The sequence below is a fragment of the Anguilla rostrata genome, chromosome 3 (assembly GCF_018555375.3).
Source record: "Anguilla rostrata isolate EN2019 chromosome 3, ASM1855537v3, whole genome shotgun sequence".
NCBI lineage: Eukaryota > Metazoa > Chordata > Actinopteri > Anguilliformes > Anguillidae > Anguilla > Anguilla rostrata.
Genome location: NC_057935.1, coordinates 72,489,076 through 72,506,575, shown reverse-complemented (window position 1 = coordinate 72,506,575; position 17,500 = coordinate 72,489,076). Strand labels below are relative to the sequence as shown.

The window sequence follows — 17,500 nt, the reverse complement described above, 5'->3', positions numbered from 1 at the left end:
AACCAACACACCTCTGTACATGGTATCTACCCACACCTGCGTTACATGTGGGTTACAGTCAACCACACACACCTTTCGTGTCATGTGGGTTATCATACCCAACGCACGCGAGCTACAGTGTGTGACTCTATCCTCAACCTAAACTTGTCTGCAGGTGCAGGCAGGTATGTGTGTTACAGGTACAGCTCAGTATGTGATACAGGTGTGTGTGGTACAGGTGCAGTACCTGGACGCTCTGTGCATGTAGTGCTGGCAGGTGTGTGTGGTGCAGGTGTGTGTGGTACAGGTGCAGTACCTGGACGCTCTGTGCATGTAGTGCTGGCAGGTGTGTGTGGTGCAGGTGTGTGTGGTACAGGTGCAGTACCTGGACGCTCTGTGCATGTAGTGCTGGCAGGTGTGTGTGGTACAGGTACGGTACCTGGACGCTCTGTGCATGTAGTGCTGGCAGGTGTCCCACACGTCCAGGGCGGGCGAGCGTAGCGCCGCCTCGCTCAGCTGCCTGAGACACGCCCCGTTCAGCGCGGCGTGGAGCGCGCGGGCGTACAGGGAGACGCACCCGTCCAGCCGCGGGTGAGGGTGAGTGAGCCGAACAAACTCTACTGCTGCCGTCACCTTAACCAGAGAGAGAGAGAGAGCGGGGGGGGGGGGGAGGGAGGGGGGGGGGAGGGAGGAGAGAGAGAGAGCGGGGAGGAGAGAGAGAGAGAGCGGAAAAGGGAGGAGAGAGAGAGAGAGCGGGGAGAGAGAGGGAGGAGAGCGGGGGAGAGAGAGAGAGAAGAGGAGAGAGGAAGTGAAGTAGGGAGGGTGAGAGAGCGGGAAGAGTGAATGCTCAGGTGAATGAGTGAATGCTCAGGTGAATGCTCAGGTGAATGAGTGAATGCTCAGGTGAATGGGTGAATGCTCAGGTGAATGGGTGAATGCTCAGGTGAATGAGTGAATGCTCAGGTGAATGGGTGAATGCTCAGGTGAATGAGTGAATGCTCAGGTGAATGGGTGAATGCTCAGGTGAATGAGTGAATGCTCAGGTGAATGGGTGAATGCTCAGGTGAATGGGTGAATGCTCAGGTGAATGAGTGAATGCTCACAGCCTGGTCTTCAGTAGCGTGGGCGGACAGCAGTAGGAAAGGGATCGCCATGGGGAGGCAGCCGATGGCATCCAGCTGGCTGTCCGCGATCGAGCTGCTCATCTTCTCTTTATAGCGCCTTTCAGAAAACTCCAAAACCTGCAGGAGACACCAACAGGGTCACTGTACTGGAGAGACCAGCAGAGTCACTGTACAAGAGAGACCAGCAGGGTCATTGTACAGGAGAGACCAGCAGGGTCACTGTACAAGAGAGACCAGCAGGGTCATTGTACAGGGGAGACCAGCAGGGTCACTGTACTGGAGAGACCAGCAGAGTCACTGTACAGGAGAGACCAGCAGGGTCACTGTACTGGAGAGACTAGCAGGGTCACTGTACAGGAGAGACCAGCAGGGTCACTGTACTGGAGAGACTAGCAGGGTCACTGTACAGGAGAGACCAGCAGGGTCACTGTACAAGAGAGACTAGCAGGGTCACTGTACAGGAGAGACCAGCAGGGTTACTGTACAAGAGAGACAAACAGGATAAACACTCCACACAAACAGACTGTGTACACAGGTGTGTACCTCACTAGGAGAGGTGGGGGTGTACAGGCAGGTGTGTACCTCACTGGGAGAGGTGGGGGTGTACAGGCAGGTGTGTACCTCACTGGGAGAGGTGGGGGTGTACAGACAGCTGCGTACCTCACTGGGAGAGGTGGGGGTGTACAGGCAGGTGTGTACCTCACTGGGAGAGGTGGGGGTGTACAGGCAGGTGTGTACCTCACTGGGAGAGGTGGGGGTGTACAGACAGCTGCGTACCTCACTGGGAGAGGTGGGGGTGTACAGGCAGCTGCGTACCTCACTGGGAGAGGTGGGGGTGTACAGACAGCTGCGTACCTCACTGGGAGAGGTAGGCCGTGTCGCCAGTCGGAAGGCTCCTGGGAAGGATTGGGGGTGTCATCATGGACCGGTGTGTCATAAGCGCTGCGGCAGAGCGTGGGGGCGCGATCCGCCTCAGGACCCCACGCTGCCGTACCCCACGCTGTGGACCTCGGTCAGTGTCGTGCACTCTCAGTGTGCACAGCATGTTCAGTGTGTTCCCAGCGGGAGCTGGGGGTGTACAGACAGCTGCGTACCTCACTGGGAGAGGTGGGGGTGTACAGGCAGCTGCGTACCTCACTGGGAGGGTGGGGTGTACAGGCAGGTGTGTACCTCACTGGGAGAGGTGGGGGTGTACAGACAGGTGTGTACCTCACTGGGAGAGGTGGGGGTGTAACTCACTAGGAGAGGTGGGGTGTGAACTCACTGGGAGAGGTGGGGGTGTACAGGCAGCTGCGTACCTCACTGGGAGAGGTGGGGGTGTACAGGCAGGTGTGTACCTCACTGGGAGAGGTGGGGGTGTACAGGCAGGTGTGTACCTCACTGGGAGAGGTGGGGGTGTACGGAGAGGTGTGTACCTCACTGGGAGAGGTGGGGGTGTAACTCACTGGGAGAGGTGGGGGTGTACAGGCAGCTGCGTACCTCACTGGGAGAGGTAGGCCGTGTCTCCTGCCAGTCGGAGAAGAAGGCTCTGTGGAAGGATTCGGCGTAGGTGTCATCATGTGACCCGGGTGTGGTCATGAAGCGCACGTAATCGGCCAGTACCGCCGCGCGGGCCAGCCGGTCCGCCGCGCTCCAGGACCCCCCCACGCTGCCCGACCCCCCCACGCTGCTGGACCCCCCCTCGGTCAGCGTCCGTGCCGCTCTCAGTGTGCACAGCATGTTCAGTGTGTTCCCCCCAGCAGGGAGCCCTGTACAGAAAACACATACTGTCAGCTACACACACACTCACACACATTCACACACACACACACACACACTAACTTTCACTCTCTCCCTCTTTCTCTTTCTCTCTCTCTGTGTACCTTGGTGATAATGGACTGAACCGCCTGGCAACTTCCAGAATTTGAGCTTGTCGTGTAGGATGACACTGCCCACCACCGGGGGGCGCTGGACTGAGGACCGAGATCGGCCGCTGCCCGCTATGGACAGAGACGGCGTCAGTGACACAGAACAGAGTCACAGTGCCGAGTCCTACGAGAGAGTTTCCCTTAAAATGTGCGGTAACCAATCCATGGAAACGGGGACAAGACATTAAGACGTTAAATTATAACGTTAATTAAAATTAAACGCTTGCAACGCAATCATAATAGCTGGCAATGTCCTGGCTTTACTGCCATACCTGTGTTTGACAGCGTGAGAATACTGGACGGATGTCGGCTCCTCGGCGACTGGAAGCACGTTATCCAGCCCCCGAAGTCGTTCTTGATGTCCTGAACGGTGTAATACCAGTGCACCGGCATGGACATGGCATCCGCGGCACACATGCCCCACAACACCTCGCCTGCCGACCTGCGCACCTGATCCATCGCGCTTCTGTCCATGTTCACACAAACACAGCATCGGGCATCATTGAAGTCACAATGATTAGAGTTCGTGGAATAGAAAATGTCCGCTGCCCTGCAGAACTACTGCGAAAATGCTCAGTCTTACCGGACAAATCGCAAAAGTGACAGTAGTTTCACTTCACTGTACTGTAGGCTAGCTCTCCCAACAAGTTCCAAATCTTGGGATGTACGACGAATAGTTAACCTGTCTTTCATGAAGAGTGCATAAAATTATTCGTTGCATAAACAGTTGCGTAAGTTGTACACACACGTTACAAAACACATAATGAAGAACGCCCACATACATAACTACCGAGACTTGGTCGCCTTGGAAGTCGCAAGCGGTGTAACACGTCACAAATTAGCATACTGTGGTGTCACATACTGCTGTTGGTGGAGCGGAAATTCGCCCAAAGATGTAACAGAGCAGGACAAGGTAGCTCCTTGAAGCCAGCCCAGGTCTGTGTAGCCCATCAGGTGGAAAATGTAACATTTCGTACATGAATCGCAAAGCGAATTTTACTTTTCATGCACGAAATGCAGATTCTTCATTTTTTGTGGCACGAAATGCATTTTGTTGACGAAATTTAAACGGTCGCATTTGGCGCCCCTTGTTTGTAGCATTATAGAAGAACAATGCCACAATATAACTTCCGGTTTTAGGATGCTCGTTTTTGTTTGCGAACGTTTTCTACCAAAATAAAAGTTCGTCCTTGCTGCGTTGTTCAAGAGATTTCATTGAATTCCAAGTTCTGATTGTACATCCCCCAGGAATTCGCCCAAGGAATTGTGGCTGCAAACCCGTTTTCCGGCCTACAAAGTCATGCCCTGAAGCGCGTAAGACTGGTGTAGTGGCGTGGACATGCCATTTACAGCACAAATGTTCCATGGGTGTGCCTGGGGTTTGATGAGCCAGATAGTGGAAATGTCTGCTATTGTTCTTTGCTTTTTCGGAAGAACAAGATTTGTAATTCCCAATATGCAAATAAGGGTGGATTTAAGGTCAATTATAGCCTCAGTTCCTAGGGTAACGTCATCTGGAAGTCTTCTGATTTAGATAGTAGACATTCTGAGCCCATTCCACCACACTTTCATTGAGTAAGAGTCCTTTGCCTTCTCAGGAGAACAAAATTTGTAATCATGTGTAAGTAAATATGAATGTATATATCATGCATTCATATTTACTTATACAGGATTACAAATCTTGTTCTCCTGAGAAGGCAAAGGATTCTTACTCAATAAACCCAATGGGTGATTTGAAGTGTGCTTAGTTGGTGTTTAAACCTCAGGTTTAAAGCTCTAGGCCACAGAATGGTGTTACAACTGGAAAAGCTACGTGTTATTTCTGAGATTTTGATAGCTGTTCCAGTTGTAATGCAGTTCTGTGGTCTAGAGATTTAAACCCCAATTGAAGCTGTCTTCACGTGGTTCTCGTTGGCTCCCACTCGGAAGTTGTAATTACGACCTGTCACGCACTGAAGTGTTCTTGGTCTGAATTTTTTTTTAAATGGACACACAATGGAAGCACAGCCTAACTGCTTTGCACCACTTTTCCCTGACAACGCGCCTCCAAAATGTCACAACTCGGTATCATAGAAAAATCAGTTTCCCACTGGTAATTAAGACTTTTTTGTTTGTTCGATCATGTGCACACAACTCGTAAATAGGACATTTTCGACAGCACATAAGCACCCTGCAAGAGACCCATAATGTTCAATGGTTCAACCTCAGCGGCTTTATTGCTTTTATTGTGAAATTTTCGGCTCTGGTAGATACCGGAAGTCACTTTCTTCTCGTGGATAATTGTGACTGCTTCACACTCGTGCACAAACTTTCTAATTCTTTTGATGTGACTGGAGAGGTCCAAAGTCGTCTCAAATGTCCAATACTGACTAAACCAGAAGAAAGAGGTTTCTTGAACTGGTTAAAATCAAATCGGACCCAGGGTGTAGATCGTTATGTTCCTGTTTGAATGTTTACGTCCTTTTGCAGTCCAGTGTATGTCGGTTTCTTTAACGTTAGCTCAAACAATTCGGCGAACAGTACCACGGAGTCTTTCTTTTTTATTAATATGACTTTCGACCGTGGGAATCGTACATCATTGTAGCAAACCCCAGCAGTACCTGAAATTAAGTGTTGTAATGGAAGCCATTAAAATGATCTAAATGGGTAGATAACGTCGCTAACGCAATTCGGTATCCATTCGCCGCGGCTTGCAGAACCAATTTCTTCAAAAATGGTCAATATTCTTTCATAAAAATGTACTTAATACGAGTCGGTGGATTCCAATAAAATGTGTTGTATTTTGAGTTTGGCATGATTATTAGCCAGTCAGGAATGTATCGGTTTTGGACTCGCTGGGTCTCTAAAGTCCGCGTTGGCAATGAACGTGACCTCAGCACGGATGGATGTCTACTGGTAGCTGCGCGTTTTGGAATAACGTTGATTGTGTAAACTTGAACGCGAGGTTCATTCACAATATCGCTCCCGTCACCTAGTCTAAAAATGGAGAACATTATGCCGTCGGAAATTGGTAAGAAACTATTGCAGTCAGACATGTCCGTTCATCGCAGAACAAATAAATGTATTCGGTTGAATTGTCCAATGACCTACTTGCTCTGATTTCAGAGAAAGCTAAGGAATTCTGGAGAAATGTGGATGTGAGCTTTATATTTGGTGCCCTGTGTGATCGCCTGCAGTACCTGAGAGACAGGATTGAAGCGGAGAGAGCTTCAGACAGAGGTAGCAGGCCTACATTCTTATCGTACAGACACGCAATACCCACACCAGGAGCATAACTGATTAACTGTGTGTGTGTATTTTATTTATTTATGTGCATATTTTTTCCCTAACAGAGTTTATTGTGGGTATGAACATAATTCTGGCATCTGAACTCTACATCAGTCCAAAGGCCGAGACTGACTCTGATGAGGAGTCTCTGCTTTACGGTGGTGAGTCACTCACTATCCTGTCCAGCTTCCGTAAACACAAGCGTGCTCCTCACTGTCTATGAACACGAATGCACTCATTCTAGAACGGGTGGGCAATTCCAGTCCTGGGGGGCCGGTGTGGGTGCAGGTTTTTGTTTCCACCGATTACCCTGGCTAAATGAGCTGATTGGCTGCATACACCAACACTAGTTCACTCGCAGATTACATCACAGTAGGGACACTGTTATTCATGTGATTAGTGTAAAATGTAGCTAAAATGTCTGTCGTGTCTAGGAAACAACAGACTTCCACGCCAATCGTCAATCTGTAAAAAACAATTTCACGAGGGAAAAGACACAACAGCAGCAAGCTCTTCAGAAAGTTTATTGCACAGGTGCACAAAGCCGGATCAATTCAGCAGAATTGAACCTCGATTGGCAGTTTTGCATACATTTTATACACAAATTGTGCCCACAACCCCCCTTTAACATATTTCTAAAAATATCAGCCATCTGGTCTTTTCTGGCACAGTAAGGAGTTTCACTTTCCTGTTCGTGGGTCAACTTGACTTTTTTGGCACAAAAATGATTTTCGGTCCTTATGATGTTCTTAATGTATCAATAATTAATCTTATCATAGTGGACAGGTGCCCCAAAACTGATTTTTGGTTCTATTGATGTTCTTAATTAATCTATTGATGTTCTTAATTAATCTTCATCAGTGGACAGGTACCCCAATCTTCCCTTACTTTGTACTTTCCCACTACGCATACACCACGTCATTGCTGTCTGTATTTTTCCAATTTTCCCTTACTCTGTACTTTTTCACTATGCATACACGTCATTGCTTTCTGTATTTTTCCATTACACATACAAGTTCACAGAGTTATAGCCTATTTCTTTTTATTCAGGTTACACAGGGGTCACTGTAAAGTATTAGTTTTCTAAGTTTTCTAGCATATTTCTATTGGGTAATAACGTTTTGTTAGTTTTTTTGGATTATATTTTTAGTAATATATGATTAGTTTTTGGTTAGTGTTATCTGCTGGAATTATTATTTGATTAGTTTTTTCTGCTTAGTGAGTAAGTATGATTTTTCTTAAGCCTTCTGCGTTTGCCTTTTTTCTACAGTGGATACTGTGGTTTCTTGCGTTACCATAAGCTTTGCTGCAACTACTGATATAGAGTTATTGGATTACATATTGATTGTATTAGTATATAGTTATACATGTGATATATGAGTGTATATAATTTTTATCATGAAGCATTGAGAGTTTGGAGGAAACAGTCTGATCAACATTGATGGGAATACCTTTAACTTTAACATGTGACGTCATCACACTCATGGGGAGTCTCAAAATTCTCCTACATGTCATTTGGCATAATTGTCAGGGCTTAATTAAGGCCAGACGTTGGCATGAAAAGCAGGAACAGATACGGCCCTCGTTGCCCACCTCTGGTCTAGAAACACTCCTGTACTCACAATATCAACACACTTCTGCACTCACGAGTATCTATAAACACTCCTGTACTCACAACATCAAAACACTGCTTCACTCACGAGTATCTATAAACACTCCTGTACTCACAATATCAAAACACTGCTGCACTCACAAGTTATAACATATTGCTCACACTGTAAACACTACTGGCTCCACTGTAACACTCGTACCACAACATCAAAACACTGCTTCACTCACGAGTATCATAAACACTACTGTGCTCACACTGTAAACACTACTGTGCTCACTACTGTAAACACTACTGTGCTCCACTAAACACACTGTCTCATCTGAAACACACTGTGCTCACCACTGTAACCACTGTGCTCACATATCAAAACTGCTCACTACGAGTATCTATAAACTACGTGCTCCTACTGTAAACACTTGTGCCCTACTGTAAACACTGTCCAATATCAAAACACTGCTCACTCACGAGTATCTATAAACACTACTGTGCTCACTACTGTAAACACTCCTGTGCTCACAATATCAAAACACTGCTTCACTCACAAGTATCTATAAACACTACTGTGCTCACTACTGTAAACACTACTGTGCTCACCACTGTAAACACTACTGTGCTCACAATATCAAAACACTGCTTCACTCACGAGTATCTATAAACACTACTGTGCTCACTACTGTAAACACTACTGTGCTCACTACTGTAAACACTACTGTGCTCACCACTGTAAACACTACTGTGCTCACCACTGTTTATAAATGGTACCATACTCATTGTCGTCTCTCATTCAGAGATTCTGCCAGTGGCCGTGACAGACGGGGACCCTGTGGAGTGGAAGGTGGAGGGTGAGGTGTCACAGGGCAGCTCTCGGTTAGTCGGCCGTTTCCTCACGAGAATCACGGTTTTGCGGACCAAGCTTCAGCTGTGATTGAGCTGGCCTCACTGTGAAGGACTGCTCTGAAAGGACGTCACAGCCGTGCCTTCACACATGGCCTTCTAACTGTGCCTTCACACATGGCCTTCTGACTGTGCCTTCACACATGGCCTTATAACTGTGCCTTCACACATGGCCTTATAACTGTGCTTTCACACATGGCCTTCTGACTGTGCTTTCACACACTGGCTTCAAACTGTGCTTACACATGGCCCTTCTAACTGGTGCCTTCACACATGGCCTTCTGACTGTGCCTTCACACATGGCCTTCTGACTGTGCATTCAACCATGGCCTCTAACTGTGCTTTCACACATGCCTTCTAACTGTGCCTTCACACATGGCCTTCTAACTGTGCCTTCACACATGGCCTTCTGACTGTGCCTTCACACATGGCCTTCTGACTGTGCATTCACACATGGCCTTCTAACTGTGCTTTCACACATGGCCTTCTGACTGTGCTTTCACACATGGCCTTCTGACTGTGCCTTCACACATGGCCTTCTGACTGTGCCTTCACACATGGCCTTCTGACTGTGCCTTCACACATGGCCTTCTAACTGTGCTTTCACACATGGCCTTCTGACTGTGCCTTCACACATGGCCTTCTGACTGTGCCTTCACACATGGCCTTCTGACTGTGCCTTCACACATGGCCTTGTAACTGTGCCTTCACACATGGCCTTCTGACTGTGCCTTCACACATGGCCTTCTGACTGTGCCTTCACACATGGCCTTATAACTGTGCTTTCACACATGGCCTTCTGACTGTGCTTTCACACATGGCCTTCTGACTGTGCCTTCACACATGGCCTTCTGACTGTGCCTTCACACATGGCCTTCTAACTGTGCTTTCACACATGGCCTTCTGACTGTGCTTTCACACATGGCCTTCTAACTGTGCCTTCACACATGGCCTTCTGACTGTGCCTTCACACATGGCCTTCTGACTGTGCCTTCACACATGGCCTTATAACTGTGCTTTCACACATGGCCTTCTGACTGTGCCTTCACACATGGCCTTCTAACAGTGCTTTCACACAGAATTTTAACGTTATCATTGCCTTCTGATGTTTCAATTACCTAACCAGGTGGGAAAATTAATTTCCTACCGTAAAGATACATGACGTTATTTGTCTGAAACTGGGACTGCCAAAAACAAACTGCCAAATCGTGCCTTGTACTTGCGCTCTGAAAAATCAGTCAAGTGTCTCTGTCATTGACCCACACCTCAGACAGACGTTAAGATGAGTTTCAGAGGTTAAAAATTCAGCACTGCTCCTTCTGTCCTTACTTTGGTCCCCCCCCCCCTTTCATTTTTAAACAGAAACAGCTCCCCTTTCAGCCCGGACGCCCCCGTATCGCCCTCCCAGCCCGAAGGAGACGACCTCTCCCTGCCGCCATCGCCCCTGCAGTTTGAAAGCGCCGAACTCCTGCCCTCCCCGCCTGAAAACCAGGACCTCCTCGCCCCCCTCTCTCCCAGCCACACTGAAGGAGATGGCCCCCGGACCCCCCCGTCTCCGGCCCAGACGGGGAGGGGCAGCCCCATGGCCCCGCTCTGCCTCCTCCAGCCCGTGTTCCAGCCCCACTCCTGCAGCTGGATCTGCCTGCCCCTCCCCTCGCTCTCAGCCTATCAGCACCTCCGGGGTCGCAACCCCTTGAAAGTGCCCCTGATTTGGGGTTTCCAGCGGCTGCATGCCGCGCCCCCGGGGCAGGGGGCGGAGTCTGGAGGGCCGGTCGTCTTTTACAAGGCGCCGTGTGGGCGGAGCCTGCGGGGGCCGGGGGAGGTGCTGCGCTACCTGCGGGAGACGGAGGCCGACGCCCAGCTGCACCCGGGCAACTTCAGCTTCAGCGCCGCGGTGCTGCTGCAGCGCAGGGTCCCGCCCCCAGGGGGCGCCAGGGAGCTGCTGGACGCGGACATCAGCCGGGGGGCGGAGCCTGTGGCGGTGCAGCTGTGGAACGCGGTGGACGAGGGGCGGCCCGCGCGGTTCCGGTACCGCTCGCAGTGCTGGCTGCGCGGCTGCCTGCCGGGGGCGGGGCCCGTCTACGCGTCCTGCTGCGACTGCGCAGACGGCTGCACAGACCCACGCACCTGCGCCTGCCTGCAGCTCTCCCTCCGGCCCGCCCCCAACTCCCAGCTCTACCGCTTCAGACGCCTGCCCCGCCCCCTGCCCTCTGGGTAAGAAGCCCCGCCCCCTCTCTGAGCTAGCCACGCCCACTGAAACAAGCCTCAGGAAGGCTAGCCCCATTGTGTGTTTGTGAGTGTGTGTGTGTATGTTTTTGTAAATGTGTGCGTGTGTGTGTTTATGTGTGTGTAGGAGGGAGAGACAGTGTAATGTACACAGGGTATGATGTGTGTGTGTGTGTCGGAGGGATACAGAGTAAAGCACACAGGGTATGATGTGTGTGTTTCTGCGCTGACAGGCTGTACGAGTGTGGACCGTGGTGTGGGTGTGCGTGTGTGTGTGTCGGAGGGATACAGAGTAAAGCACACAGGGTATGATGTGTGTGTTTCTGCGCTGACAGGCTGTACGAGTGTGGACCGTGGTGTGGGTGTGACCGCGCTCGCTGTCAGAACCGCGTGGTCCAGCACGGTCTGCAGGTGCGCCTGCAGGTGTTCCGCTCCCAGGACCGGGGGTGGGGCGTGCGCTGCATCGATGACCTCGACGCGGGCACCTTCGTCTGCACGTACACAGGTGTGCCAGTGTGTTTGGAGCTGTTCATAAATTAATCTTTGCGTATAAACATGCGTGCAAATATGCGATTGAGAGTGTATATAAATGTGAAGGCTGCAACGCTATCTTTCAGAAATGTGCATTTCTTTTCAGAATTTCTGCGTTTATAACAAACTGACATCATGAATAGTTGGTAATAAACCTGACACACATCACAGTTCATCAGAGCATGAATGTGGCAATCAAACCCTCCACTAATACTTGCTGTTTCTGTCTACAATGGATGTTAAATCCTTACAATCTGTTATTGCTCTTTTACTATTTACTCAATTACTATTGTGGTAGTAGTCAATAATTGCAAAAGTGTGATGTGTGTGTGTGTGTGTGTGTGTGTGTGTGTATATGTGTGTGTGCTGTGTCTGTGTCTGTGTGGTGTGTGTGTGTGTATATATGTGTGCGTGTGTGTGATGTGTGTGTGTGTGTGTGTGTGTGTGTGTGCGTTGTGTGTGTGTGTGAGGTGTGTGTGTGTGTATATATGTGTGCGTGTGTGTGCGTGTGCGTGTGTGTGATGTGTGCGTGTGCGTGTGTGTGATGTGTGTGTGTGTGATGTGTGCGTGTGCGTGTGTGTGATGTGTGCGTGTGCGTGTGTGTGATGTGTGTGTCTTATTTGTCTCTCAGGTGTGGTTCTGAGGGCGGGGCCAGATTCGGGAGCGTCGCGTTTGAGCGCGGTGACCTCTGACCCTTCCTCTCAACGGAGAGCAGTGGCGTCCTCGCGTGGTGGAGGTGGTGTGGGGTGGAGGGTGCCTGCGTGGGTGGCTCCCGACTGAACCGACCCCCGCCTGCCCGTGCACGTGTCGTGATCAAGCGCGGGACTGGCTGCAGCAGCGTGGCAGGAGGTCGGATTTGGGCTGTTGTCTCTGTTTGTGTTGCGTGGTTTCTGTGTCATGTTGATTATTAGTCTTACTGAGCGTTATTGTGCGTTATTGAGTTTTGCTCAGTGTTGAGGCTTTGGCCTTATTCATAAAGCTTAATCATTAAAATAGATGTATTTCCTAATCTGAGTCATTTTAAGTATACAGATCTTGTAGGTGTTTGAGGAATAGGGGCACTGGTCTGAGGTGTTTGAGGAATAGGGGTGCTGGTCTGTGGTGTTTGAGGAATAGGGGCACTGGTCTGAGGTGTTTGAGGAATAGGGGTGCTGGTCTGAGGTGTTTGAGGAATAGGGGTGCTGGTCTGTGGTGTTTGAGGAATAGGGGTGCTGGTCTGTGGTGTTTGAGGAATAGGGGCGCTGTTCTGAGGTGTTTGAGGAATAGGGGCACTGGTCTGTGGTGTTTGAGGAATAGGGGTGCTGGTCTGTGGTGTTTGAGGAATAGGGGTGCTGGTCTGTGGTGTTTGAGGAATAGGGGCGCTGTTCTGAGGTGTTTGAGGAATAGGGGCACTGGTCTGTGGTGTTTGAGGAATAGGGGTGCTGGTCTGTGGTGTTTGAGGAATAGGGGTGCTGGTCTGTGGTGTTTTTTGAATGGGGGCGCTGGTCTGTGGTGTTTGAGGAATAGGGGTGCTGGTCTGTGGTGGTTGAGGAATAGGGGTGCTGGTCTGTGGTGTTTTTTGAATGGGGGCGCTGGTCTGTGGTGTTTGAGGAATAGGGGTGCTGGTCTGTGGTGTTTTTTGAATGGGGGCGCTGGTCTGTGATGTTTGAGGAATAGGGGTGCTGGTCTGTGGTGTTTGAGGAATAGGGGTGCTGGTCTGTGGTGTTTGAGGAATAGGGGTGCTGGTCTGTGGTGTTTGAGGAATAGGGGTGCTGGTCTGTGGTGGTTGAGGAATAGGGGTGCTGGCCTGTGGTGTTTGAGGAATAGGGGTGCTGGTCTGTGGTGTTTGAGGAATAGGGGTGCTGGTCTGTGGTGGTTGAGGAATAGGGGTGCTGGCCTGTGGTGTTTGAGGAATAGGGGTGCTGGCCTGTGGTGTTTGAGGAATAGGGGTGCTGGTCTGATGTTTGAGGAATAGGGGTGCTGGTCTGTGGTGGTTGAGGAATAGGGGTGCTGGCCTGTGGTGTTTGAGGAATAGGGGTGCTGGCCTGTGGTGTTTGAGGAATAGGGGTGCTGGTCTGTGGTGTTTTTTGAATGGGGGCGCTGGTCTCTGGTGGTTGAGGAATAGGGGTGCTGGTCTGTGGTGTTTTTTGAATGGGGGCGCTGGTCTGTGGTGTTTGAGGAATGGGGGCACTGGTCTGTGGTGTTTTTTGAATGGGGGCGCTGGTCTGAGATGTTTGAGGAATAGGGGTGCTGGTCTGTGGTGTTTGAGGAATAGGGGTGCTGGTCTGAGATGTTTGAGGAATAGGGGTGCTGGTCTGTGGTGTTTGAGGAATAGGGGTGCTGGTCTGTGGTGTTTGAGGAATAGGGGTGCTGGTCTGTGGTGTTTGAGGAATAGGGGTGCTGGTCTGTGGTGTTTGAGGAATAGGGGTGCTGGTCTGTGGTGGTTGAGGAATAGGGGTGCTGGTCTGTGGTGGTTGAGGAATAGGGGTGCTGGTCTGTGGTGTTTTTTGAATGGGGGCGCTGGTCTGTGGTGTTTGAGGAATGGGGGCGCTGGTCTGTGGTGTTTTTTGAATGGGGGCGCTGGTCTGTGGTGTTTTTTGAATAGGGGTGCTGGTCTGTGGTGTTTTTTGAATGGGGGCGCTGGTCTGTGGTGTTTTTTGAATGGGGGCGCTGGTCTGTGGTGTTTTTTGAATGGGGGCGCTGGTCTCTGGTGTTTTTTGAATGGGGGCGCTGGTCTGTGGTGTTTGAGGAATAGGGGTGCTGGTCTGAGATGTTTGAGGAATAGGGGTGCTGGTCTGTGGTGTTTGAGGAATGGGGGCGCTGGTCTCTGGACTGCTAAAGCTAATCTCTTCTCATTACAGCCTCAGTCTGGAGGTGTAGAGAGAGGAACATCTCCCTGCTCAGTGTCCCACCCACTCCTACTGCTGCCCCAAACCAACACAGGTAAGATGTCCTGCACAGGTAACATGCCCCACACAGGTAATGTACCACACACAGTGTCGTGTCTAGGAAACGACAGAGTTCCACGCCAATCGCCAATCTGTAGAAAACAATTTCAGGAGGGAAAAGACACAACAGCAGCAAGCTCTTCAGAAAGTTCAGACTTTATTGCACAGGTGCACAAAGCCGGATCAATTCAGCAGAATTGAACCTCGATTGTCAGTTTTGCATACATTTTATACACAATTTGTGCCCACAACCCCCCTTTAACACATTTCTAAAAATATCAGCCATCTGGTCTTTTCTGGCACAGTAAGGAGTTTCACTTTCCTGTTCGTGGGTCAACTTGACTTTTTTGGCATAAAGATGATTTTCGGACCTTATGATGTTCTTAATGTATCAATAATTAATCTTATCATAGTGGACAGGTGCCCCAAAACTGATTTTTAGTTCTATTGATGTCTTTAATTAGTCTATTGATGTTTTTAATTAATCTTCATCAGTGGACAGGTACCCCAATCTTCCCTTACTTTGTACTTTCCCACTATGCATACACCACGTCATTGCTGTCTGTATTTTTCCAATTTTCCCTTACTCTGTACTTTTTCACTATGCATACACGTCATTGCTTTCTGTATTTTTCCATTACACATACAAGTTCACAGAGTTATAGCCTCCTGTACTTTTTCTTTTTATTCAGGTTACACAGGGGTCACTGTAAAGTATTAGTTTTCTAAGTTTTTCTATTTCTATTGGGTAATAACGTTTTGTTAGTTTTTTGGATTATATTTTTTGTAATATATGATTAGCTTTTGGTTAGTGTTATCTGCTGGAATTATTATTCGATTAGTGTTTTCTGCTTAAGTAAGTATGATTTTTCTTAAGCCTTCTGCGTTTGCCTTTTTTCTACAGTGGATACTGTGGTTTCTTGCGTTACCATAAGTTTTGCTGCAACTACTGATATAGAGTTATTGGATTACATATTGATTATATTAGTATATAGTTATACATGTGATATATGAGTGTATATAATTTTTATCATGAAGCATTGAGAGTTTGGAGGAAACAGTCTGATCAACATTGACAGGAATACCCTTTAACAAAAAAACTTTAACATGTGACGTCATCACACTCATGGGGAGTCTCAAAATTCTCCTACAACAGGTAACATGCCCCACACAGGTGATGTACCACACACAGGTAACATGCCCCACACAGGTGATGTACCACACACAGGTAACATGCCCCACACAGGTGATGTACCACACCCAGGTAACATGCCCCACACTGGTAGTGTACCACACCCAGGTAACATGCCCCACACTGGTAGTGTACCACACCCAGGTAACATGCCCCACACTGGTAGTGTACCACACCCAGGTAACATGCCCCACACTGGTAGTGTACCACACCCAGGTAACATGCCCCACACTGGTAGTGTACCACACCCAGGTAACATGCCCCACACTGGTAGTGTACCACACACAGGTAACATGCCCCACACAGGTGATGTACCACACCCAGGTAACATGCCCCACACTGGTAGGATGTGTGACAGGCTGTTTAATCAGGATGTTGCTCTTTTTCCTTCCTTGTTATGTTTTTTAGATGCAGAGAACGGCAAGTGGGAGGGCAAAGAGGCGGAGCCTGGGCTGAACTCGGAGTGGGCGTGGCTAGGGGAGGGCGGAGACGGAGAGGAGGGTCACACCGGGGCAGACGAGGAACACCTGTACTACCTGGACGCCACAGAGGAGGGCAATGTGGGGAGATTCCTTAATGTAGGCATCAGAACCTGGACTCACCTTCACCACTGTCACCACAGCTGTACTACAACTCCACTGTTACCACAGCTGTACTACAACCCCACTGTTACCACAGCTGTACTACAACCCCACTGTTACCACAGCTGTACTACAACCCCACTGTTACCACAGCTGTACTACAACCCCACTGTCACCACAGCTGTACTACAACTCCACTGTTACCACAGCTGTACTACAACCCCACTGTTACCACAGCTGTACTACAACCCCACTGTTACCACAGCTGTACTGCAACTCCACTGTTACTACAGCTGTACTACAACTCCACTGTTACCATAGCTGTACTGCAACTCCACTGTTACCACAGCTTTACTACAACTCCACTGTTACCACAGCTGTACTACAACCCCACTGTTACCACAGCTGTACTGCAACTCCACTGTTACTACAGCTGTACTACAACTCCACAGTTACCACAGCTGTACTACAACTCCACTGTTACCACAGTTGTGTTGCAACTCCACTGTTACCACAGCTGTACTACAACTCCACTGTTACCACAGCTGTACTGCAACTCCACTGTTACCACAGTTGTGCTGCAACTCCACTGTTACCACAGCTGTACTACAACCCCACTGTTACCACAGCTGTACTGTGAGGCTGAGGCTGCTGACTGACCTCTGAAAATTCTGTGTGACCTTTGACCTCCAGCATAGCTGCTGCCCGAACCTCTTTGTGCAGAACGTCTTCATCGACTCCCACCACCGCGACTTCCCCACGGTCGCCTTCTTCACCAGCAGGTTGGAGCTGATTAACCCCCCCCCCCCCCGTCGACCCCCCCCCCCAGGTTTCATGCGGCCAGGAATACGTACTGTCGAGCTTTCCGGGTATATTAATTGTTCTTCTCTGGTGGTGATTGTCATTTTTCTCAAGGAAGTATCTGATTGTCACTTTTCTTTTTTACCGTATAAGTCGTATGATAAATTTTGCTAGTAAATGTTAAATCATAGTGACTGCTGTGGCCTTTTTTGTGGCTTTTCTGGCAGCTATTAATTCAAGATTCACGCATCTGTGGTCAGCATTATATTACTGTACCTCTTCAGAAGTGCAGCAGGTCTTTTCACGACTACAGCGCACGTTTTTAATCTAAATACAGAAGCGTTGCAGCTGGGAGATCAAAGATCAAACTTGTAGGAGCGCTGATAAGCTGTTACTTGTGCTTCTTACTTTTTGTCTGCTCTTATTTATTGCCTAGTGAAAGGCATTTAGCAGACGCTC

At 49.2% G+C, this 17,500-nt stretch overlaps 2 protein-coding genes across 3 annotated transcripts in view; one reads left to right on the top strand and one right to left on the bottom strand.

The window, feature by feature from the left end:
* The window catches only part of LOC135251868 (uncharacterized), a 4,485-nt gene extending 514 nt beyond the window's left edge, over positions 1–3,971 (bottom strand). The window contains exons 1-6 of one of the 2 annotated variants that reach the window (XM_064329718.1): positions 3,873–3,971; positions 3,283–3,476; positions 2,966–3,082; positions 2,583–2,851; positions 1,083–1,220; positions 419–612 (exon numbers count right to left, since the gene is read on the bottom strand). In XM_064329718.1, coding sequence (XP_064185788.1) covers positions 419–612; positions 1,083–1,220; positions 2,583–2,851; positions 2,966–3,082; positions 3,283–3,476; positions 3,873–3,961 — 1,001 coding nt within the window. In that variant the 5' untranslated portion in view covers positions 3,962–3,971. Of the gene's footprint in view, positions 1–418; positions 613–1,082; positions 1,221–2,582; positions 2,852–2,965; positions 3,083–3,282; positions 3,477–3,593; positions 3,729–3,872 lie in introns of those variants that run through there. The other variant, XM_064329717.1, reaches the window with a different exon arrangement.
* Positions 3,972–5,248: 1,277 nt separating this feature from the next.
* setdb2 (SET domain bifurcated histone lysine methyltransferase 2) overlaps positions 5,249–17,500 on the top strand; it is a 13,789-nt gene continuing 1,537 nt past the window's right edge. Inside the window, exons 1-10 of the mRNA XM_064329855.1 lie at positions 5,249–6,020; positions 6,116–6,229; positions 6,343–6,438; positions 8,678–8,756; positions 10,146–10,997; positions 11,345–11,514; positions 12,172–12,301; positions 14,125–14,462; positions 16,068–16,237; positions 16,934–17,022. Of these exons, the coding sequence (XP_064185925.1) occupies positions 5,993–6,020; positions 6,116–6,229; positions 6,343–6,438; positions 8,678–8,756; positions 10,146–10,997; positions 11,345–11,514; positions 12,172–12,301; positions 14,125–14,462; positions 16,068–16,237; positions 16,934–17,022 (2,066 nt within the window). The 5' untranslated portion in view covers positions 5,249–5,992. The remainder of the gene's footprint in view (positions 6,021–6,115; positions 6,230–6,342; positions 6,439–8,677; positions 8,757–10,145; positions 10,998–11,344; positions 11,515–12,171; positions 12,302–14,124; positions 14,463–16,067; positions 16,238–16,933; positions 17,023–17,500) is intronic.